The following is a 25704-nucleotide window of genomic DNA, read 5'->3' on the forward strand; positions in this document are numbered from 1 at the left end:
CACATTAATGAAGCGATTTCTCTCCAGTGTGTATTCATAAATGGCTTTTAAGACTTGAAATGTGTGTAAAAGCTTTTCCCCACTGAGTACTTTTGTGACTGTCTTTGTGAGTGTGTATTGCCATGTGGGTTTTAAGATTTGAGAGATGTTTGAAAGCTTTTCCACACAGGGCACATTCATGAGGCTTCTCTCCAGTGTGTATTAACATGTGGGTTTTAAGAGCTGAACTTTGTGAAAAAGCTTTTTAACACTGGGTACATTTGTGAGGCGCCTCTCCAGTATGTTTGAACATGTGGCGTTTAAGATTTGAGTTGCGGGTAAACGTTTTTCCACACTGGACACATTTATGAGGCTTCTCTCCAGTGTGTATTAGCATGTGGATTTTAAGAGCTGACCTTTGTGAAAAAGTTTTTCCACACTGGGTACATTTGTGAGGCGTCTCTCCAGTATGTTTGAACATGTGGCGTTTAAGATTTGAGTTGCAGGTAAACGTTTTTCCACACTGGACACATTTATGAGGCTTCTCTCCAGTGTGTATTAGCATGTGGGTTTTAAGATGAGAGAGATGTCTGAAAGCTTTTCCACACAAGGCACATTCATGAGGTTTCTCTCCAGTGTGCATTAGTAAATGGCTTTTAAGAGTTGAACATTGCGAAAAAGCTTTTCCACATTGGACACATATATGATGCTTCTCTCCAGTATGTATGAGAATGTGTTTTTTAAGAGATGAGAGGTATGTAAAAGCTTTTCCACACTGGGTACATTTGTGAGGCTTCTCTCCAGTGTGTATTACCATGTGGGTTTTAAGATTTGAGAGATGTTTAAAAGCTTTTCCACACCGGGCACATTCATGAGTCTTCTCTCCAGTGTGCATTAGTAAATGGCTTTTAAGAGCTGAAATTTGCAAAAAAGCTTTTCCACATTGGACACATATATGATTCTTCTCTCCAGTATGTATGAGAATGTGTTTTTTAAGAGATGAGAGGTATGTAAAAGCTTTTCCACACTGGGTACATTTGTGAGGCTTCTCTCCAGTGTGTACTACCATGTGGGTTTTAAGATTTGAGAGATATTTAAAAGCTTTTCCACACTGGACACATTCATGAGGCATCTCTCCAGTGTGTATTAGTAAATGGCTTTTAAGAGCTGAACATTTTAAAAAAGCTTTTCCACACTGGACACATTTATGAGGCTTCCCTCCAGTGTGTATTAGCATGTGGGTTTTAAGAGCTGAACTTCGTGAAAAAGCTTTTCCACACTGGGTACATTTGTGAGGCTTCTCTCCAGTATGTATGAACATGTGGCGTTTAAGAGTTGAGAGCTTTGTAAAAGCGCCATCGCACTTGACACATTTATGAGGCTTCCTTCTAGTGTGTATTAAGAAAGGGGCTTTAAGATGTGACATTTTTGAAAAGGCTTTTCCACAATTGGCATTTTTATGTTGCCTTTTGCCAGTACTCTGCCTTTGATTAACACCATCAGAGTGTGTTTGCTGCTGTTTCTCGAGTTCAGTAAGGGCTGTTAAACTCTTCCTGTAGACTGAGCGGTGGTAAAGCCTTCCTTCGAGTTCATCATTCGGTCCATGGATCTTCTGTTGCCTTATGTGCTGGTGTTCTGATACACCTGGAAGAGTTACCATAACGATTTAGAATGACAGACTTTCTATAATTCAATATTGGCTGATGACATTTTCTGTGTCAAATTCTGTCCGAAGCTAATCCTCATGTGTGTATGTATGAAACAATTTAGAATCACAAGAAATTATTCATGCATGACGAGACGGAGAGCTTGTTCCACGCTACAGATGAACTGATGAACTTACGCTTATTTACAGTTATTGTAATCTACGCCATAGCACAGCCTACACCCACACCTCGCCAGAAATGTTTATTTTCGCTTTTGAAAAACACTTTTGTGGTTCGATTTGGGATCTATAATCTGTACTGATTCTTTAAAAAGCACACCGATGTATCAGTCAGGCTTTAACCTGTTGAGGAATGAATTATTTTCCTTGTTCCTTCTAGAATTCTACGCAAACGATCTATAGTTTCAGTGTTCTTTATGGGGAACATCTCTGAGGGTAATTGTCGCATCATAATGCGGAACTCTCGGTTTGCAAAAGATTCTAATCACATATTTGTGACCGTACTCCTCAACTGAATGTAATGAAAGGGGGAAATCACTGGAGCATACAGATGTTTCTGTTCGGTGCAGCAAAAAAGTCTTCAGCCCCACGCTAAAGTTGAGCAAAAAGGAATAAAAAAAATAATCTTTTGGAAATGGATCTTAATGTCTTAATTTAAAAAATGAGGAAAAATCCAACCTTTAAGGACACCAATTTTCTTTGTGAATGAGTAATGTATCGTAAATAATTAAACGTTCTTCATTAAAATACAGGGTGTTAAACCTATGTTGAATTTCCATAGAGGCAGGCAGATCAAAGTCAAAGTCAGCTTTATTGTCAATTTCTTCACATGCTCCAGACATACAAAGAGATCGAAATTACGTTTCTCACTATCCCACGGTGAAGACAAGACATATTTTACCAATTTAAGTACACAGACAAACATAACATTCAAGTAAACACAAAATAAGTAAATAAGTAAATAAGAGGGCACATACAATGAAGAAATAAGAGCAGCAAAATTTGGTTGAAATTGTGCATAGACAGTCAATAAAATAGTAGTGCAAAGTCAGGCCAATAAAAAGGCTGAGGTAGTTCTGTTTGACCTAAGTAAGAAAGAAAGTGGCATAGTGGTGCAAGTTATGTAAGAGCAGCAGAATTGTTGGGTTTTCAGGACAACAACAACAAGTTGCAAAGTGTACAAGTGTGCAAGTGGAGTAGTGCAAGGCGGCCATTGTGGGTCCAATGTCCAGGATATTATGTAGCTGAGGGTGGAGGGGGGAGAGGGGGGAGAGAGTTCAGCATCCTAACAGCTTGGTGTATGAAGCTGTTGGTGAGTCTGGTGGTGCGGGAGCGCAGGCTTCTGTACCTCTTCCCAGAGGGCAGTAGATCAAACAGATTGTGAGCGGGGTGACTTGCATCACTCACAATTTTGGTCGCCTTGCGGGTGAGGTGGGTGGTGTAAATGTCCTTCAGGGAGGGGAGTGAAGCACCAATAATCCTTCCAGCTGTGTTCACTATGCGCTGCAGGGCTTTTCTGTTGTATTCAGTGCAGCTTCCGCCCCACACAGCGATACAGCTGGAGAGGATGCTCTTAATGGTGCCTCGGTAGAATGTGGTCATGATGGCTGGTGGAGCATTTGCTCGCCTGAGTTTCGGCAGGAAGTACTGAGCTGAGCTTCGCCAGTGATGCAGTGTTGGTGGTCCAGGAGAGGTCTTTACTGATGTGCACCCCCAGGAATTTGGTGCTGCTCGCTCTCTCCACCACAGCACCGTCGATGGTCAGTGGCAGGTGTTGGGTGTGACCTCTCCGGAAGTCAACAACAATCTCTTTGGTCTTGCTGACATTCAGCAGGAGGTTGTTGTCCTCACGGACTACAAGCCCGCGCCAGAGAGCTGAACCGCTTCTTTGCTCGCTTTGAAGCACAAAACAGCACCTGCCCACAGAAGACCCATCCCCCTCTACACGAGCAGCCCCTGTGCCTCTCTGCCGACAGCGTGAAGAGGACACTTGCTGCTATCAACACCCGTAAGGCAACAGGTCCAGACAACATCCCTGGTCGTGCGCTGAAGGACTGCGCAGGGGAGCTTAAGGATGTCTTCACAGACATCTTTAACACTTCCCTGAAGCAAGCCATCGTCCCATCATGTTTCAAAGCTGCCACCATCATACCTGTGCCGAAGAAAACTGCTCCATCCTGCTTCAATGACTACCGCCCTGTGGCACTGACACCCATCATCATGAAGTGCTTTGAGCGGCTTGTCATGTCACATCAAATCCATTCTCCCCCCCACCCTGGACCCCTTCCAGTTTGCATACCGAGCCAAACGGTCTACAGAGGATGCAATCTGCTCTGCCCTCCACCCAGCCCTCACCCACCTGGAAAAAAGAGACTCTTATGTGAGATTGCTGTTTATAGACTTCAGTTCTGCATTCAACACCATAATACCACAACAACTCATCTGCAAACTTGACAAACTGGGACTCAGTACCTACATCTGCAACTGGCTACTGGACTTCCTCTGTCAGAGGCGTCAAGTAGTACGTGTTGGCAACAATACCTCAAGCAGCATCACACTGCAGATTTTTATTTTTAAAGGTCAGTTATTTAAGCTTAATGCAAATCAAAGCAGCTATTAAGCTAACTGAAAAACACACCATGCTAATATCTCGGTATGTTGAAGGGTACAGTGGGTCCCCGTTAAGTTTGGACGGGTTCCTTCATGAATCACGCACCCCATTTTCTCAGCAGAAATGGCACAAACTGCAGTTGACACAAACAACCACAAGTTGTCACTTGGGTGCCACTACTATTTTTGATGCGACTGACTTACTGCTTTCATGACGCAGCGGGGGCACGGGAACTTAAATTGATCACGGTAGTTTAAGCTTACACTTGACAAAACATTCTAATATGAAAATGTAGATGCAATTGTTGTAAAATGGTGCAGCTCCTTTAAGAAAGCACCGTGTGCAGGGATGGAGAGAGAGAAAGCGAGAGGGGATATGTGTGTTAGAACTTAGCGTGTGGAAAAAGTACGTGCTGTTGAGACTGGAGCGAGTTATATTCAAAATAATGCAAAAAAAAGCAATTATCCTCATTCATTGCAACCAAAGCATGCCTGCTTGCCGACGTTCAAACGAAAAATATATCAAAGCACCTTTTGTGTTTGAATGTAGCACGAAAAAATGTTTAAACAGCTGGACAAATGATTTAGCTAATTGATTATATAACCTGTACACCAGCAATTGTTGAACATTTACCTTTACAAGTACATTGACAGTAGCCCAGCCTAACAGCATGTTGTAGGCCTACTGTAGAAATTTCACTTAAATTGCAACCGCAACATGCCTGCTTGCCAACGTTCAAACGACAACGAAAAAGATAATAAAACAACAAGAGGGTTGAGTCTGAATGACACTGAGTTTTTAGACACTGAGTTTTTGTAGTTAAGAAATATTTTCGTATAAAAAAATGGTCATTCTTCAATCTCCTTCACTGACGCCTATGGAAAAGGCTTAACGTCCCAAAACAACTATCAATGATCATCAAATTTCTCTCTCATATTGCTCCTCATAACCATCTATAAAAAAGTGTTTTTTCTTTTCTTTTTGAGCATGTCCGAATCCCAGGACATAACGCACTGGACCTTATAATAGGCTCGAGATATAATTCCAAAGGGGGCAGATAGGGGCCACTGCACTTAAAACTTAAAAAGATGAAGCTTTCCGAACTTTGAAATTGCGATCAGTGACTGGCATCGGGTGAACGAAGCTTTTCGAAGTTGAACAGGCTATTAAAAACTATTTGCGCACCTCCATGTCACAGGAGAGACTGGGCTCTCCCTTCTATGAAAAAGACGTTAGGCTACCTGCAAACTGGCCTATGATTTCATTGCTGAGTTTGCGGCAAAGCAAGAAAATGTTTTTTTTTCCTGAGTCAGGATATGGCGAGTCAGTGTCATTTATTTGTCCAATGTTAGCCTATAGATACAGACCAGTACATCTTATCAATAGTTTGAATGTCGTGTGTGTTTCTGCTCATTGACAAATACCGTTCAGCACAATGATTCATGCCCAATTAATTCCCCCTGTTAAAGTGTTCGCCTTTGTTAAGCGTTCACCTTTCGATAGTTCGTCAAAGTGACGCTTCACTCTCCGTGCTCTAACATTTTCAAATGTACTCTGAACCCCCATTTATTTGCGAGTGTCTGCGCTGTAGCCTTGGCCTGGTCAAAGGCACGCAGGTAGTCAGAAAGGACCGGTATAGAATTTTCCAGCAATTGCATTGCGGGGGTAGCGACGGAGGTCACAGGCCCTGGTGCGACTGCACTTGCTGCACCTACTATATTTACGCCACTGCGTGGAGAGCTAATGTGTCTACTGTAAATCATTCATGTGTGAAAGTCATTAGGCTGGAAGCGCTAATGTGTCTAAGCTCATTAGTCTACTTTCAATAGGCCTACTGTACAGCCTGAGAGGGGGAACATAGCCTACTGTAGAGTAAACAATCAGTTTACTTAGTCACATTTGTTTAGTTAAATCCAGTTTTCTACTCTATCTCCATGATATGCTTAGCCTATAGAAAGACGAAGTCGGGAAAGTGCTTCAGAGAAAACGTATTTATTGAAATAATGAACAGTCTACATTCAACATTCTACAGTCTAAATTTAAAGCACGTTGAATCCCTGGGAAGATCTGCGTGTTGTGCGGAGGAATTCGTTGATCTTATTGATGCAGTCCTTCAGTTCACTCTTCCCCATAGCAGGGAACTTTCGTTGTAGTGTTGAGACCACAAAGTTTTTCACATTCTGCGGCAGTGCTCGCTTGCCCTTCGCTCCATCCCAGTTGGTGGTTTTGCTCCAGGCTTTATAGTGTTCCTCTGTGACGATGGACCTGAAGAGCAGGCATCCGTATCTGCCCACTTGGCCGTAGCTCTGTTGGTGAATCTTAGCGTGGTCTTCGGGACCAACATCACGCAAGGTCACGTCTGCGTGTTGACTAGGAACTTGGATGCTGTCGTTGAGTGTGACGGAGAGGGCCAATGGAGACATCTGCAAGGAGGACGTTTCTGGAGCTGGTGTCGAGGTGCACCTGGGGATTGGTCTCTCAGGCGTCGAATAACTTCTCTGCTCACGTAGCGTCGCCTGAAGTTCTCCGATTCCAGCTCTCATCTCCTGTAAAATGTCTCTGTGGCTCTCCAAGTGACTGGTCTCTCGGAGTTGTTGAAGCTCTCGTTTGAGGTTGTTGACCTCCGCTTTCAACCGATCATTCTCGGCGTCTCTCTCGGCTACTCGAGCTTTCTCTGCTGCAAGCTGCGCTGTTCTGTCGGCCAGGCGGCTTTCCAGATGTGTCACCCTGTCTTCATGATGGTCCAGAACCAGCTTTGTAACAGCTGCCTGTATTAGAGATAAGACACAAGTCATGGGTTAGTTAAGCAAGGGTGCTGACCTTACGTGTAGGTACAGTAGGCTACTGCACAGCAACCTATTATTCCATTGTAGGCCTAGACTACACAATAACACTTACCGCCTTTTTTTGGACGAAACGCTTCTGACGTTTTGCTTTCGGCAAAGATGATGGCGGACGTTTCACTGCAGTCACCTGTAACACAGAAACATTACAAAAAATTAGAGCCTGTAGATAATATATATAATATATGAACAGATATTTTAATATACTGCAGTAATAGCAAAGTAACTTCTGATTCTCCAAACAACAACATTTAGGCTACTTGATGTAAAACTTACTCTTTTTTGCACGCCCGCAGCTCCAGGAGATGAGTTCTCCTTTGATGGGAAGAGAGTCTTCACCACTTTGGAAGGGGGTCCTCTTACTTCTTTCCCGCCGTAGAAACTTTTGGTCTCCATCACAGTAGACAGGCTTGTAGATTCTATTTTGTAGATAGCTACAGCAGAATAACTTTTACTGTCAGCTGAACATATATTTAGATCACGAGCGGGGGAGGAGCGGGGGAGGAGCTGCGAAGGGGCGTAACTCGTTAAGTCTGAATGACACTGAAATCATTGAGCATCATTCACACATTGTATTCTGCACAGTTTCTACACGTGGAGCGCTAATGTGTCTAGGCATACTGTAAATCATTCAAAATGTGTGAAAGTCATTAGGCTGGAAGCGTGTCTACTGTCAGTGACTAATGCGAGAAGCGGGTTCTGTGTTGTAGGCTATGCATTTTTCCGACACTTGGCTGCAAGCTCCCCTCCCCCACCCCCTTCTTTCACAAGCTGTGCAGCTTTCTGAAGCGGTGCCTTTTGAAGCTAATGTAACAAATACCACCAATATTGTTGTGTGGCAATAAAAGTATCCAGGGTTTGCGCAAGTAGCCTAAATAGGCCTATATAAATAAATTAAGGACATACAATCCTTAAAGCTTAACGTAGCCTAGATTAATGTCCCAAAACGTCAACAAGTCGTTTTATGCGCTCATTATACATGGATTTCTATGAAACGTCACGAAAACATGCGTGCGCAACCAAGAGGCAGAAAGCACCATAGAACAGCATAGAGCAATGCAAAAGAGCAAAAGAATAAAATTAGTTTTTGTGCTGACAACTGCACCAATTCGAAATCACGATGGTTAGAGAATGTTAAATATGTTCAATATCCCTAACGGAATGCATGTCTTCGCCAAAAATGACAAAATACGATGTTATGTTAATAATGCAAATGAACGGCACACTTTAAAATAAAGTCGGAAATGAGATGTTATTATCATTGAGACAACAGGGGTATACAATAAAATCCGATTGTAGCTTACAGCAGCCGACTATTTAGGTTAAGTTTATAACGTTGTGGACGGCCACCAAGCGTCTTCTGCCCCACGGCTGCGGCACAGTCTTGAGTAGGGATGTAACGGTATGAAAATTTAACCTCACGGTTATAGTGACCAAAATTATCACGGTTTTCGGTATTATCACGGTATTTCTAAAAGTGTGTTCAATATGTTTAGAAAGCACTGATAGGCCTACACAAGCTGAAATAGTTTAAAAAAGTGTCCCGTTCACTTTTTTCTTCATGTTTAATTGGCTTAATGTGCTTATAGCTTATAGAGACCAAAGTAAGCGTTCAAAATAAAACTTTAGGCTACTGTATTCTCCTGATAACGTGAGTGGAATGGATTTAATGTGGACGCGAACATAAAAAGACGCAGAGTGGCTACAGTACATGATACAGTGCACATTTTGCGGTGAAAAAGATCCGCCTTTTAAAATCAGATGTAGCCTAATCCGAATCGTAGTTAAAACAGAATAGTAGTTAGACAACAGAATCAGTAGGGTACCAGTTTTGTTCCATTGTACCAGGCCTACTGTATGTCAAAAGCAGGCTCAGATAAAGCTGGGAAGGATTAAGAAACACGGTTTCCACACCGCGGTAATCAACAGTGATAATCATGATATTTGAAATGAAAACGGTAATTATTATCGTCAACATTTTTATCGCGATTTACCATTATACCGGTAATCGTTACATCCCTAGTCTTGAGTGACCGGATTCGTTTTCCTTTGTCATATGAATGCTGTCATTTTGTTAACATTACTGTTAAGGAGATGCTGTAGGAAAAGGCTATATTTCAACCTCGTTAGTGTCAGAACTATTCACAAGGTTTCTGGGCAGCATTTTTATGTTCTGTTAGTAAGCGAATTTCTCATGACTTCCGACAAAGTAGCCTACTGCCAGCTGACGAAGCTCTCATTTTAAAACATTACTGAGAGACAGACACTGTACAATCAAGAAATCTTGCCACTGAATCCAAAACTATGTTTAACATTATGTACAAGGCTTAGGCTACAGTGGACTAGCATGTTGCAGGGGCTGCTAAAAACACAGAGAAACGCACGGAAAACTCGGCCAATCACAGCCCTTGCTGTCGAATGCGCCGTCTGGTTCGACCGTGAAACGCTACAGCGGACTATGCTGCCCCCAAGCGGCTGCAGTTGTACTTACATTTCACCATTCACCATGATCGTGAATGAAGTGTCAATTTTTAACGGGGACCCACTGTATGTGATGTGGTTTTATTTTAATTCCAAAGGCCAAGGGAACTTTATCAGGATGTATAATACCCTGGATCCATGAAATAACTGGCCTTTAAAAATAAAAATATGCCTGCTTCTACGGGAATTTAACAAAGGGGTATGAATACTTATGTACACTGTATTTTAATGAAGAACATTTATTTATTTACGATACATTATTCATTCACAAAAAAAAATGGTGACCTTAAAGGTTAGATTTTTCCTCATTTTTTAAATTAAGGCATTAAGATCCATTTCCAAAAGATGATGTTTTTATTTTATTCCTCTTTTTAGTCAACTTTAGCGTGGGGCTGAAGACTTTTTATAGGCACTGTATGAGACGCCTCTTTTCAGTGTGTTTGCATATGTCTTTTTAATTAGAAATATATGGAAAACCTTTTCCACACTGGCCACATTTATGAAGCAATTTATCTCCAGTGTGTACTCGTAAATGGCTTTTAAGATGGGAAATGTGTGTAAAAGCTTTTCCACACTGGGCACATTTATGAGGCTTCTCTCCAGTGTGTACTACCATGTGGGTTTTAAGATTTGAGAGATGTTTGAAAGCTTTTCCACACTGGGCACATTCATGAGTCTTCTCTCCAGTGTGTATTAGTAAATGGCTTTTAAGAGCTGAACTTGTTGAAAAAGCTTTTCCACACTGGACACATTCATGAGGCTTCTCTCCAGTGTGTATTAGCATGTGGGTTTTAAGAGCTGACCTTTGTGAAAAAGCTTTTCCACACTGGGTACATTTGTGAGGCGTCTCTCCAGTATGTATGGACATGTGGCGTTTAAGAGATGAGAGCTGTGTAAACGCTCCATCGCACTTGACACATTTATGAGGCCTCCCTCTAGTGTGTATTAACAAAGGGGCTTTAAGATGACATTTTTGTAAAAAGCTTGTTCAGTAAGGGCTGTTAAACTCTTCCTGTAGACTGAGCGGTGGTAAAGCCTTCCTTTGAGTTCATCATTCGGTCCATGGATCTGTTGCCTTATGTGCGGGTGTTCTGATACACCTGGAAGAGTTACCATAACGATTTAGAATGCCAGACCTTCTATAATTCAATATTGGCTGATGACATTTTCTGTGTCAAATTCTGTCCAAAACTAATCCTTATGTGTGTATGTATAAAACAATTTAGAGTCACAAGAAATTATTCATGCATGACGAGACGGAGAGCTTGTTCCACGCTACAGATGAATTTACGCTTACAGTTACTTACGTTAGTAATCTACGTCATAGCACAGCCTACACCCGCACCTCGCCAGAAATGTTTATTTTTCGCTTTTGAAAAACACTTTTGTGGCTCGATTTGGGATCTATAATCTCTGCTGATTCTTTAAAAAGCACACCGATTTATCAGTCAGGCTTTAACCTGTTGAGGAGTGAATTATTTTCCTGGTTCCTTCTAGAATTCTATGCAAACAATCTATAGTTTCAGTTTTCTTTATGGGGAACATCTCTGAGGGTAATTGTCGCATCATAATGTGGAACTCTCGGTTTGCAAAACATTCTAATCACATATTTGTGACGTACTCCTCAACTGAATGTAATGAAAGGGGAAAATCACTGGAGCATAAGAGATGTTTCTGTTTGGTGCAGCAAAAAAGATGTAACATTTCAATGGAGTCCTCAATGCCCAGTGTGTCCTAGAGATCTAGTGTCTCCATGGTGTAAAATTGCTTTTTATTATTATTATTATTATTTCTGTTCAGTGCAGGAAAAAAGACTGCATATGGGTAAGTGCTATATATAGGTCCTGTAAACGAACTTCCAGAGGCAGGAAAGTTCGACCAGGGTCCTTCAATTCTAATATAAACGCTGGACAAGTTCCCGCCTCCTAGGTTTTATACCCTAAACGCCCATAATGGGAACTTGCCTATACTTGCCCATTTAACCTTTGTTTTTTTTACACTTAAAGGAATTATCCGGAGTAAAATGCACTTTAGATCAATTTACGGATGATTGGGAGCCGTAGGAGTCGATTGCCGTCAACAGGAGGCTACCTCACACGAGACGACACGTGAGATTTCAAAATTCCAACCTGTTAGTAAACTAGGATTTGCTGTTGCATACAACTTCATTTCAATTTCGAAAGAAATACTGGACTATGTTTTTTTTTTTTTGTAAAACGACGAGGAAATTGTGAATTTCCAGAGCGTGTTACTCCACACTCAGCAATCGACTCCTACGGACTTTCCCCTAAAGATGGCAGCTGCAGCAGCAACATTTCCAGAAAGGTACTGGCTTGATGAAATTCATTCTGGACTCTCTATCCGACCACATAAAGACCTCAGGATACTTTGGTTTGGCTTTAGGGACCCTCTACTCATTACCACGTAAGTGTAATGTTGTTTGGAACTGTAGAAGAGGTATAAAAATAGTGTTTTGTAGCGGCGAAATGACATGCCTGGGTCACTTCCAGGCTAACAATTTTTGACTAAAAACGGTAAAATCGAACTTTCTCAAAACACATCCGAATGACATGATTTTGATGTCAACTCAACGTATGTACTCCCAATCATCCGTAAATTTATCTAAAGTGCATTTTACTCCGGATAACTCCTTTAATCTCCAATGTGAATTAGCATGTTTCTTAAGCCTCGAATTCTCTGAAAAACCTTTTCCACATTGGGCACATTTACAAGGCTTCTCTCCAGTATGTGTAAGGCAAGATGCTTTTTCTCTACGAAACTCCCCCTCGCTCGGTCTGAAGCTCTTTTCGTTTTCTTTGCACCTTCCGTCAAGGGTTTTCGCTGCTTCTTCGCCGGCTCTGCCATTATACACACGTTTGCAACAATCGCTAGCGTTTCGTTAGCCTCCCTCTGTGCTGTGGATGCAGGATGGAAACTGAAACTGCTTCGGTCGCCGGGTACGATACACTGAACTTGCAAGCGGGATATTCTTCCTACAGGCAGTAGGGGCAGGCAAGAGAGTCTTCCTTCGCCCTGTAATGAGTCATTTAACCATATACCGACTTACGAAGATGAGTAATTAACAAGAAAACGTTGCCTGGTGTCCCTTTAATGATGACGTGTCTGGAACTGAAGCAGGAATGGTTAGCATATTTTCTAGGTAGTATTACAAAAACCAAGCTAACGGAAATGCAAATATATCACTAAAATACAACATAGAACTAGGCGTACTTATGTACTCATCCCACCGAAGAGTTTGTTTATTCGTTTCCCCGACTAGCACGGTAAAGTGCAAACACACACACCAGCACAAGACGGCTCTAGAAAGGGCTGGGCTGAGCTCCGCTCTGCTAAGGTTAAACGGCGGATCATTCACGGAATAATTTTGGGATGCACAGATTCAATGCAGATCCACAGATCTTGTTAGAATGGTGAAATACATTCATACCGCTGACATTATTGAGGAAGAAGTATAGCCAACCAAGCTCAAGTAGCTCAGTGTAGCCAGATGGGCCTTACGTATGCCTAGTCCGGAAATTAAGGCTTTAAAAAATATCGGCGCAAATTATCGGCTGGGATGCTGTTAATGGACCGATAATAATATTTTCATTTTTGTGCATCCCTAGTATTAATCAGTTAAAACTCTTCTTATCGGTTATTGTACATTATATATATATGATATACAACAATGTAGAGTATATAAGCAGCTTTTCTCTTTCACCTTTCCTAAAGTATATAATTTCATTATTTATCTTTAAGGCTAAATTATTAATTGTAATTGCGATAATGTCTCGATATGATCGAACCAAATTTTCTTAGCGCAAAGACTGCGATGATCACGCACTGGCTGCTGCGTGTGCATATTACTGAACACCGAGCTGAACTGTCATGGGGCCGTTTGCAAGATTATTCTGACTGGACGGAAAGGAGGGGCAGGTCTGTTGTGCCACCTGTGGTAACTCTATACAAAACATATTGATCTCAATGGTGCATTTCATGTTCAGGGTGGAAAATAAATAAGAAAGATTTGCATAAGACTAGTCCAGTTGGTGTCAAATTGGCAACCTACATCTGTCCTCTGTCAAATATATGCAATACATAAAACTTTCAAGTTCTTTCTGTGTGGTAAAATATTTGTTTTCTCAGCTGTGTAGCTGAATAATAAGGTAATAAGTCCGCTTTCGCATCAGGGTCATATTCGCCCTGTCGGGACTTATGAGTAATGGGTAATGATGCACGTTACTTTTACCCCTTATCACGAGGAACCACTCACATCGGTGTATCTGATATAGGTGGGCCATGAGGTGAGCTAAACAGAGAACGACAGCGTTGCAATGAATCAGTCAGTAAACATTCGTCGTAGTGTTATCCAATTGCGTCGAAGTCCGGAATCAGTCAGTAAACATTGGTCGTAGTGTTATCTAATTGCGTGCAGTGAGATTTTCAAATGCATGCTTGGTGGCGCCCCTTGAGTTGGGCCATTTACATTATTCGTGGCCAGACCCTTAATCTTTCTAGATGATCAGGGTCTGGATTTTCTAGGCTACCACACAACAAACTGTACTAGCAGACAGACACACAACCCAAACTGCTTGTGTGGCCCGTGTACAGAGGGGAGTCTGTTGTCATTTGAGAGAGAGACTGCGGGGCTAAAAGGGGCAGCGTGAATCAGTGCGCTGTGAATTGAAATTGTAGCTGTTTCTGAAACGCTATTTCTAAATGGAATGTGACAAAATAATTGTTTTTGCTCGATAACATTGTTTTTTGTGATCGTTTGGAACCAAAATCGATATGCCTCTTGCGAGTGTTTGCGAGTGATTCAGTGCAGCACAGAGCTGCCCCAGGCTTCAGTGCAACAGCGCTCTCTAGAGTCACAACATTCAGTGAAACACATATGGACTGTTCAGTTCTATATGAGAGGACTTACTTTCCAGCTGGTCATGCTCCTCTTCCTCCACCTCCTCTTCTTCTTTCTTCACTTCAATCGTCACTGTTGGCATTTCATTGTAAGTAGACCTTGGTGACTCTGTGACGTCTGTTTCAGTTTTACAGTCTGTTTGAGATTCACAGTGAAGCTCTGCAAAGGGCTTTTCTTCTTCATCTGGACATGAAATCATATGACCATATTCCTCCTCTTTTATATCTTCTTTCACCATAACACTCAGCGGGCCAAGCTGTCGCACTTCTTCCTCTTCCTCCTCTTTCTTCACCATTGTCTGTAGTGTTGCACTGTAAGTAGACTTTTGTTCTGCATCTGGACATGCAATCAGATGACCAGACTCCTCCTGTTTTACATCATCTTTTATATCTTCTTCTTTCACGATCACTCTCAGGTCAACCTGGTGTGTTTCAGCACAGCTAGAACGAAATGGAAGTCCAACATCCATGTTGCTAGCAGAAGAAAGATGATCCCATCCAAATATTTCAATTGCCTGAAATCAGAGAAACAAAATATTTGTTTTTCAATTAATAAAAAAAAATCCCATGAATATTATTATTATTATTATTATTAAGCTTATTACTGCAGCTCAAAGTGCTTTACATTTAGAGCATTTAACACAGTAAATAATTGAATTGTAGTAATACAAACAAACAAACAAAGAGACAAACCAAACAATAGATAAAACATAAAAAATTTACAATTAAAGGAGAATTCCGGTGTGATATTGACCTGAAGTGTATTGAAACATGATACCGAGTGTGAACGTATGTCTCCTAGCCCATCTCGGCTTGTCCCCTGCACTCCAAAATCTGGCGCTAGTTAGCCGATGCTACCAACAGCTTTTTCAATTGTGGTGCTTCTGCATCGGGCTAGCCATGCAAATAAATAACTGTTTTACACCATTGTGTGTAAAGTGTCTCCACACTTAAAGGAATACGCCACCCCTAGGTGAAATTGGGTCTCTCCCCGCAGTCCCTAGAGTTGGATGAGTGAGCCAAAGCGTTTTATAGCCGACCCAGCCATTGTCCTAATCTGGAAACGGCCCGGTTAGCTTTAGCTTAGCGTAGTCGCTGTAATCCGGCGCTGCCAGCTAGCATGTCGTTGCAAAAGTGAATCAAATAACTAAGATTTTTTATAATTATTTCTCGTAACCTGTACATTCACATCGAGTACAAATATCAATGCAAATTAACACGAAGGGATTTACTAGACCAATTTAGATTTGGAACTATTTTCGGGCATAGCACCGGCAAAGCACCGCTGCCAGGCGCAAAGACATCACGCAGCATCTGTAAACCCTAAACTTCCGGCAATACACCAGCGTGACTACCAAGTTCTCTGCTACTAGGCTGACACTGACAGGTGGGCTTTCTCTAAGAGTTCTAATGGCGATGAATATTGAAAATTACACGATAGACGAAGATGATGACTTCGACTACCAAGATCCAAGACCCTACCTTTTCGAACCCGAGTTCACTGAAGAGGAGTTGCGAGCTTTGGATCTGGGAAGAGAGGACGTTGCTACTGGTCAAGGCGAGTCGGATGAGCGAACGAGAGCAAACACGAACTGGTGGTGTGAGTGTGGAGTGTGCCAACTGTCAGTACACGATCCGTACCGCCTGCCAGATCCGTTCTGCGCATGCGCATAATTACGTAGAAGAAGACGTAACGATTCCTCTGTAATATCTGTACCACGCATGTCTTGAAACAGTTGACGGCCAAGAAGCGGCACATTTGACGAGACCAACTTCGCAGATATATTTTGACTACGCCCGACGAATTATGTCCACAGATTGTGCAGGTAAGAGTACAGCGTTCAGATGTTCAATGTATCTTTGTCTTTAAAAATGTTGCTATTGTTGGTTAAACGTAATGTCACTATATCTTGCATATGGCAATTGTTAACAGTGAACGTTAGCTATCGTTAGCCGTTTGGGTAATCATTAACTTAACAGTAACGGTAATTTAAATAGGGACCGCATTGAGCATTAGCTAGTATTTATTCATGCCAACACAGCAACCTAACTAGTTAGGTTGCTGTGTTTCATCTGAAGGTTTATGGGCTAAGGTTAAGGTAAATAATGTGCATTTATTTATCAGGTTGATGCCACTAAAGGCCACGATTAACTTCACCAAAGGACATGGAAATATGTGCGGTAAGTAGCCTACTTTTTTTTACTGGTTAACGTTAGTTAAGAGACCTGTTATTCAGCACATGTTCCAGACAAGGTCGTAGTCTGAATTTTTAAAATACCGAGGTCAGGGGCGTCGCTAGAAATTTTGGGCACCCCAAAATGCTAGGGGCTTCTGAGCCCTCCGATCATTTTGCCAACAATGACACAGAACGATAGATTTGTTAATTTTATAACATGTTTTTTTTTTTTTTTTTACTTGAACCAACACACTTTTCCACAATATTCTATTTATTTTAGATGCACTTTTATATCTCGAGCCTTTTCCCAAATTGGCTTTGGATATTTACAGTGCATAAGGAAAGTGTTTCACTTTTTCCACATTTTAAGTTTCAGACTCATCTTAAAATTAATTCAATTCTCTCATCTCAATCTACACACAATACTCCAACACTCCACAGAAAGTGTGGAGTGTTTGGAGTGTTTTGTAAATTTATAAATAATAACATAAATAAATATAATAATATTTAATTTACAACCAAATGTTTTAGAGCCCGCGTTGAGAGATGTATCCAGGGCAGGGCTGTACCTACACATATTTGTTGCACATGCTACAAAAATCATTCTTTGCGATGGATGATTTAGTAGCCTGTCAACGTTACACCGGTCCGATACAGTTTTGCCTATGGCTATACCATGAGACTGAGACGCTTTTTGTTTGTTCGAAGTGCGTGTTTAGGGTGTGAGAGGGGAGTCGATGTGCTTTGATTCCAGTTGGTAGTTGTAGTCTATGCGATTAAAAAGCATGTGTGTGTGAAGTATCCAAACAATGATAACACTTTTATTATGGCTGCTTTAGCCACAGACATTCAGCTAGTGTACCGTGGGTCCCTTTTAGAAGTGTCCACTTCATTTGTGCTTTCCGTGATTCACGCAGCTGCGTGAAATGTATTACTACTGATATGCAAAACTATTAACTTTTCGCCAAGAGGTGGCAGTTTAAGTCCGCTTGATACTGTAAGCCATTGGTTCCCAAAGGAGATTTTATTTGGGTCGCCAGCATAGCCTAGTTACAATTTATGTTGTGTAATAGGCCTAGCATAGGGCCTACCTTATATAGCTTATAGTTTGTTAAGTCACGGTTTTGTCATAACTCCCTCTATGCACTTTTGCATTTAGAATAGCTCTGAAGTCAGTAAATGTATGCCAAAGTAAAACTGTGGTGTATGTCAGCATAATGAAATGTATGTAATGCAAAAAGGTGTGTCAGTGGGGAGCGCAGCCGCAAGTGTGATGTCGAGCAAGCAAGCCAGCAAGAGGTCTTTCGCGGACTGGGAGGTCCAGGTTTTATCCGGCTCCTAATTACGCCACCAATTAGCCACGTCATCAGAACCCTAGAGCTCCCCCTGCAACCAATGAAAGTAGTACAACATATTGAACAGGTCGGCCTCTTTTTAAACTGAACTACATTTCCCTTGTGCAATAAGTGCATGCCTGCTGGCAACATGGGAGATAAACAGAATAACAAGCTATAAGGTGTCCCAATATACGGAATGAATTAACTTGGGAGATAATTCCACTCCGGGAGGTCTTTGTCTCCGTCTCCTCCATTATTTCTGCATATCTGGACACCTCAGCGGATATTACTCCTTACATAAATCCTCATGTCAAATCCAAGTTTTAATACTGTCCTGTAGTAAGAATGAACATCACAATTGTCATAATGTGGCATACCACAGCAAGGAAAATGGGTAAACATGTCATGCCTTTCTTCCAAAAAGGTAATGAAATGTTTAGGTCAACTTTACAGTTGAATATAGGGAATTGCCCAAAGGATATCTCCAGGCACCCAGCCTATTCTTAAAACCAGATTCACCAAGATTCTGGCTTTTGGCTTTATGATAAGCATTGCCTATTGTCATGGTTATAGCGGGTAGTATATTTAATTGAGTGATTGCATTTTGGCTTATTTGAGAAGTATTTAAGTAGTTGAAATACTCAAATACAATCCCTCAAAGTATTTTGTTACAAACTACATTTGAGTTTTTCCAATCCTGCAAAATACAAATTACAAAATACGCTAAAGTAATTAAATACGTATTTTAAATGCATATAATTGAAATACTGCCCATGTCTGCCTATACATCTGTATTCAACATTACCTTTCTCACCTTCCCTCCTTCTCTTTGTCTGCTGAACTTCTGCTGGCTTTCCAAACGTTAACTTTGTTGCAGCCTTTGTTCAAGTCAGGCATGGCCGCTGTCACCAGTATTGCCTGGCAATACTAGTTTTCATACATGAGGTTACACTAATAAACGTCACAAACTGCTGCTGAGCTGCGCTTATCATCTAAGTGTTTTTCCCGATGCATTGCTAACTGTCAGTGACTGACGCGAGAGAAGTGGGTTCTGTGTTGCGTTCATTTCAGTAACTGACGCGAGAGGGGTCTGTGTTGTGTTGTGGTAATTTATGGTCATTGGGTGTGCCCTGCCGTGCCGTCCACATCTCTTCAGCACAGCAGCAGCAATGGCAACTCATCTTCGTTGAAGTTTGAGGTGTTCAATGGTGTTGAAGTGAGTAATAGGCCTAAATCAACATTGAATTAGTTATTGGATGATATTAAAAAGAAGCGGAATTATTTGTGGTTGACCTGGAAATGTCAACTTGGTGATCAAAAAGTTATGAATTTCATGTTGGCTGCGAATTCAGAGCATTAAGTTACGTTGTGTCAGTGTAACGTTAGCTAGCCTAGTCTATTTGTCTATAACATTGTTGCCATACAAATCTAAACCGCAGTAGGCTCATGTTAATCTAATGGGCTTTGAGACATCTTTTTTGTCTTGTGACAAAGTCTCCTGGTTCAATTGTTTCCAGTTTCATTTATTGTTTATAATGCTAAAGAGGAAAAATAAAACATATGGTTTGCAGTGACCACAAACAAGTTATGTCATGAATATCTAACATATTAAAGACTGTTACAAAAAAAATCTCAAAACAATTCAACTGATCCTAAAAATAAGGTATGACCACTAGAAGCAATAGAGGGTCTCCGCGGATCCTTAAAAGTATTAAAACGTCTTAAATAAAATATAAATTTTTTAAGGTCTTAAAATGTATTAAATTTAGCTAATTTTCTCATCTGGGTGGAATGTAAGAAATATGTCTGGAGAGACTATTTTCCATGCTAACGTTATTTCACCAGTGCACGTCCCTGTCTAATAAGACAGTGCCAGGAGTGATTTCAGTGAAGCAGAGAAAAGCTGTGAGTTGATAAAATAGGCTGTATGTGCTCTGAGCAAAAGCTCACTTGTAGTCGGCAAACCAGTTTCCTGTTCTTTGACATGGCTGTCAACAAGCACCTGAAAATGAGTGCTTTAGTTCTACTAAAACGTAAAAATTAGAATGTACCGCCTAGAACAAGGTAGCGATGGAGTTTCTCGGACATTCGTTGTGACAGATTTGCGGAGTGTCGTAAATCATATACTCTGAGGCTGTAGGGGGAGCTCTGTAGAGAAACCTGCCAGCAAAAAGTGAGAAAACAGCAAAGAAATGGCCAAAACTGCATAGTTTCTCTTTAATCACAGATGCATCAGAGTATTTATTGGATTATGACCTAAAGATTCTTAGCGTTTGCCCTTTTGTTTTTCTAATCAGTATTACAGTGTATGAATGATGATGATTATGATGATGATACTCTGTTTTAATGCTGTAGTAATATTATTCTAATAAATTATTTTGTCTGTCCTATTTCTCTCTCTCACACACTCTCATTTAACAGTTCACACCACCAGAAGGTGCAGTGCAACCAAGTCCACCAACACGTAAAGTACACGTAAATCCCCCAAGCCCCCCCAGGACACACAAATCACTCAACAACATAGAATGACAAAATGCCACCCCAAATTGTCAGATGGCACAGTTCATGTCGTAAGTTCACCGTATGTTTTTTATGTATAATGTAACCCTTAGCTGAAAAAGTTGGAAAGTCCTTATAGGGTGACTTATTTCTCCTATTTTAGTCAGTGTCAAACCACTGCATAAAAACTTATAATACATTGGTGTAAATAAAGTGCATTAAAAATGGTCAACTCCAGGTGATTCTCTTTCATAGAAAAGCCCAAGGACTCGGAACATGAAGCCAAAGAAGTAGATGATGACTCGGCCCAGTGACACCAAATGGAAAAGCCCATCGCAGTAGTCAACCCTACTGGAGATGAATGCATCAATAAGTTATCTAAATCATGTTTTGACATTAGACATCTAAGTTTGGCCATGTTTTTGAGGCTTATGACTCTGCCACTGCACATGGTTTGTAGAGAGAGGCATGCACACTCTATTCTGTGAGATGAAAATGTTTGCATGGCTCTGATTGGAAATTGCCAGGAGGGATAGGTCAAGCAGGAGCAGTGTGAAAGGCGTCCTAATTGCTTGAGTGGGAGGGGAAACGTCTAATGGCCACCTTACACCAAACAAGTTTGACAAGATTTGGGAAAGATTCTTAAAAGATTGTAGTATTTTAACTAATGCCCCCCATTCAAGCTTTACTCAAAAGACTCCAATCTTTGAAGAATCTTTCCCAAATCTTGTCAAAGTTGTTTGGTGTAAGGAGGCCATTAGTCTAATAGCCTTGCACCAAACCACCAAAGTACTCATGACTGTCAGGTAGGGGTGTGACGGTATTTTAACACTATTTCAAAAAATGTCCAGTGATGACATATTACAGCAAAAACCTTTTATAGACTATTTCTTTGTACAGTGTACTCATGCAATGGGCAGCAATCGTGAGCTGTTTGCTTAATGTTATAGTTGTGAAAACATTAGAAAATGTTATGGGCTTGAAATTGCATTCAATACCTGATGTATTTTTTCATGTTACATGAATTAAAATGAAGTGTTATTTATATAAGATCGTACTTATGTAGTTAAAAAAAAATATTGAAAGGTGAATAGTCTCTTGTAGCCTATTAGTGTGTTTAGTCAGAAGTTGCAGAGCATCTTCAAAAGGATGAACACCCATATGCTCTATGGCCTTGAAGGATTTGTTATTTATGCATGCAATAAAATGATATTAATAAACGGTCATTGAGTCCATGTTCTTGTCTCAACACAGCAAGTTAGTTTACTTGTTGCCCTCCCCCCCCCCCCCTCCTCCTATAGGGCTCATTCTCTCAATGCATTTATTCATGGTTGTAATAGCATACATCTAAATGTAGGTGACCATACTCATCTTTGCAATTCTGTCTTTGTTTCAGTCGAGTTATTTACACAGGCAAATACGTACGCTAGCAAGTTCACAGTAAAGGAATGACTGATTTGATCATTCCATGTGTGAATTTTAATGTGTGCTCTCGTTTTGATGCAGTGTTGCCTCCTGAAACGCTTACGCAGGTGTCGTGCGTGCATGCATGCAAACGTTATGGGCCACTAAATGAAAGTATCCAGTTCCCAGATCAGTTCATATTTCATTATTAAAGTATAACAATGTTATATGTGAAAACAAAGACTTAACAGTTAGCGTGAGGAGATGGCATGTAGGCTAATGAGAGCTGTCAATTGTGTAACCTAGCTTAAGTGTAAACTAGAAAGCTGTTTCGTACATCTCATCCAGGGTTTTGGTCTGTAGAAGTTACAAATATTTTTTTTTACGTTCTTCACGTTTTCATGCCGTTGATTCATCGTTGAATTTCGGTCGTCTGACAAACCGTTTCCCAAATAGTTGCTAACCTGTTAGTTGGTTGGCAATGCGGAAATTGCATTGCAACCAGCTAAGTTGCTAACTTTGTTAGCAGCTAGGAAACGCAACCCTGACCAATCAACGTTGATTCGACCTTCTTTGCTATCTGGGTAGCCTCCATACATTTCCGTTGGTTCCTTAAAACATGTACATTTAACTATTAGAACTTTATTACTGCTACAAACAATGTTAACTTGACTTATACATTCTCGTTCTCTGGATAGGTAATACTGACAATCGCGCAAGCGTAGAACCGATCATGTAGTGTCGTAAACCATCGTAAAAGACGTTGAAGTTCTGCGCATGCGCAATATTATGCGCATGCGCAGAACGGATCTGGCAGGCGGTACGGATCGTGTACTGACACCAACCCATGCCGACTGACAGGTAACGGTAAAAGGTAAAGTCGTCATATTGTCAATAGGGTGAAACGGCAGCCTATTGAAGTTATACAATAAAACTGGAAGCGATAATGTGAGTCGGACTAACGTTTCAGTTATAACTTTAGCAACGTATAACCTAAGGAAGGATAGAAATTATACTTACAGGCATGGATGATGAACACTGTTCTGCCTCTGTACTGAAAATGGATGGGACGGCCGTATCCTTCAGATGTAACAGCATTTTTCTCGTAGCATACTGCATTTTCTCTTCGTATTCCTCCGGTTTGAAATGCTCCTCGCAAACACGATACCGATGGATTTTATCCACTGGAGTTGTTGCAGGAATGCCGAGGGCAGCAAGCCAAAGATTTCTTCGTTCCACTGGGTTTGGAATTCTGTGAAACATTATGTTCGTGTATGTCCTCTGCTTGTTACCGCAGCCCTTCACACAGCAAGTAGCCATTTTTCCCCAGTAGATGTGAAACCAAAGTCCTTCGGTGAAACTAACGTCAAACTACTAACGCTGGTGTATTGCTGGAAGTTGAGGGTTTTCAGATGCTGCGTGATGTCTTTGCGCCTGGCAGCGGTGCTTTGCCGGTGCTATGCCCGAAAATAGTTCCAAATCTAAATTGGTCTAGTAAATCCCTTTGTGTTAATTTGCATTGATATTTGTACTCGATGTGAATGTACAGGTTACGAAAAATAATTATAAAAAATCTTAGTTATTTGATTCACTTTTGCAATGACATGCTATCTGATATCGCCGGATTACAGCGACTACGCTAAAATAAAGCTAACCGGGCCGTTTCCAGATTAGGACAATGGCTGGGTCGGCTATAAAACGCTTTGGCTCACTCATCCAACTCTAGGGACTGCGGGGAGAGACCCAATTTCACCTAGGGGTGGCGTATTCCTTTAAGTAAAAATGAGTATTCACAAGATGGTAAGGAGATAGATAAAATACATACAATACAACTAATGCAGTGAAAAGACCATGTAAATAGTCAAATAATGTAAAGAAATAAGATACAAGAAAAAAGTGAAAACTAAAAGCTCACATACAGTATGTGCTCTTTGCCTGAGATCAACACATCGTTATGTGTAGCCCAATGGGATCATACCCAGAGAACAACAAAAAATAACTGCACTTCTTCAAGTGTAAGAACTGCAGTTCCATTAGTATTACACTGTTGCGTTGGAGGAATTATTTGCGTACTTATGCAGGACATGCAATATTTTGGATATTAAAAAAATGCATTGTAGGCCTACTACATAGTAGGCTACTGCACTTTACTGCAGAGATCGTACACAGAGAGCAAGAGAATAAAACATTTCCAGAATGATCAACGTTATCGGAGCACTGTTGGACCACACTTGTCCTACTTACTCAACACATAGATGGATTAATAATTATAATTGAACTGAATAGCAAGTGTTTTAATCCACAAGGTGAGGCGTTTATAATAGGCGCAATACACCAAAGGACCGAAGAGCAAAAGACGTCTCTTGCTATCTGAGGGGTATGCTACAAAGCGAGGTAAATGGCTCACCCGACTTTAGGGAGAAAGTGCTGACCTATAAAGAAAGTTGGAATGCATGTATTGCTCCTTAAGATAAGTTGTGTAGAGGAGTTAGCCTACTGTTTGTGACAAAACAACTATCCAAAGAAACGGTTTGATCTCTCGAGCAAGTCTCAATGTAGGCTATGTAGCCTATTGCTTCTTTTTGTTCAGTGGCGTTGAGATCAGCGATACGAAGTTACTTTGGCTAACTAGCTACAAACTATGTGAAAGCACAAACCCATCCTCCAGCAAGTTCGCTGCTCCGACAACTTACTTCTGTTAATTTGGTGTTTGTGTCTGATTACACGCGGATTATTACATCTTGATTATTTCCGCATTCTCCCGTTTTGGACTGCATGCAATTTCCCCTGCTCGCGACTTTAACTTCGTGGAGCCAGCAAACAATCAAAATTCCTAGATAGCCCCCATTCTTCTTCTTATTGTTTTTCTTTGGCGGTTGGCAAACAGCTTTTAGGTGCATTACCGCCACCTTCTGAATAGGAGTGTGGGCCTGAATACATCACTGTAAAAAGAAAGCTGAGGTTAAAGGAAAATTCCGTTTTTTTCTGGTTTGTTTTAGAATTTAGATGAACTAGAGTGGTGGACACCGACATTTTGACGATTGGTCCTGTCTCGACTTTTCTGACTCGTTTTGAATCGCCTCAGACTGCTCATGGGTGGCTGCCAACAGGCATACTGTAGTAGGCTACTCAAACATCCTAAAACAATCCCGTTCGTTTTCAAAACTGTGCAACTCACCAAATGGTTAGTGGTGTTTGTTGATGTTCCAAAACAAGTTGCGTAGCGAAATACAGTTTCTGTCGTGTTTTATTTGGCATTTTGTAAAATCCCATTCATTTCTGTTGGAAGACTCATTGCACGTTGATATTACTGCGCCACCGTCTATGCTTCAGGTTCAAATATTGAGCGGAAGTTTATACGCGGTTGTGAGGTGTCTGAATAAATAGTTCCACAATAGCAAATAAGACGGCTGGAAATCATACATTGCGCCGATATATTTGCTTTTAATAATAATCAACGAACACCATAGTATATCGATGTAGCCGTATCTTACACGTTAAATACGGATATCGGTTAATCCAGGGATTCCCAAACTGTGGTAGGCCTACGCGAGCTGCCACTTGGGTGTACGCGAGATGAAAAGGGTAATGCCGGAAAGGTGTTAAAAATGATTACTTAATTAATAATTGAATTAATTCATAAATAATAAATAATTTTCAATCGGGTTATAATGATATGGAAACGTGAAATTAAAGGAAATCATTTTTTATAAACTCTAAATTAGGCTATGTTTTCATTAAAAAATAAGCTACCCACAATGCACGTGATCGTGGACGTATAGGCTAGGTA

The 25704-nt window shown here is 41.0% G+C and overlaps 3 protein-coding genes and 1 long non-coding RNA gene across 5 annotated transcripts in view; 1 reads left to right on the forward strand and 3 right to left on the reverse strand.

Moving 5' to 3' along the window:
- Positions 1–14585, reverse strand: part of LOC143121068 (uncharacterized) — a 45225-nt gene extending 30640 nt beyond the window's left edge. For both annotated transcript variants that reach the window (XM_076281475.1, XM_076281468.1), the window contains exon 1: positions 14508–14585. In XM_076281475.1, coding sequence (XP_076137590.1) covers positions 14508–14522 — 15 coding nt within the window. In that variant the 5' untranslated portion in view covers positions 14523–14585. The remainder of the gene's footprint in view (positions 1–14507) is intronic.
- On the reverse strand, positions 1–24752 carry LOC143121057 (uncharacterized). Its single transcript, XM_076281458.1, has 3 exons — positions 22935–24752; positions 14508–15012; positions 1–1623 (listed from the first exon to the last, which is right to left on the reverse strand). The coding sequence occupies exons 1-3, from the start codon at positions 23232–23234 to the stop codon at positions 245–247; spliced, it is 2184 nt and encodes a 727-aa protein (XP_076137573.1). The 5' UTR covers positions 23235–24752; the 3' UTR covers positions 1–244.
- Positions 6230–14483, reverse strand: LOC143121162 (uncharacterized). Its single transcript, XM_076281559.1, has 3 exons — positions 7376–14483; positions 7155–7229; positions 6230–7024 (listed from the first exon to the last, which is right to left on the reverse strand). The coding sequence occupies exons 1-3, from the start codon at positions 7493–7495 to the stop codon at positions 6296–6298; spliced, it is 924 nt and encodes a 307-aa protein (XP_076137674.1). The 5' UTR covers positions 7496–14483; the 3' UTR covers positions 6230–6295.
- Positions 16132–20470, forward strand: LOC143121245 (uncharacterized). The gene is made up of 3 exons (XR_012986455.1): positions 16132–16323; positions 16623–16678; positions 20433–20470. It is a non-coding gene; the product is annotated as an uncharacterized LOC143121245 (long non-coding RNA).
- Positions 24753–25704: the final 952 nt, after the last annotated feature.

This window comes from Alosa pseudoharengus, unplaced genomic scaffold (assembly GCF_046254945.1).
Source record: "Alosa pseudoharengus isolate Yale_2024_CS ecotype anadromous, Long Island Sound unplaced genomic scaffold, YU_APseudo_1.1 YU_APseudo_1.1_scf_1, whole genome shotgun sequence".
In the NCBI taxonomy this organism is placed as follows: Eukaryota; Metazoa; Chordata; class Actinopteri; order Clupeiformes; family Clupeidae; genus Alosa; species Alosa pseudoharengus.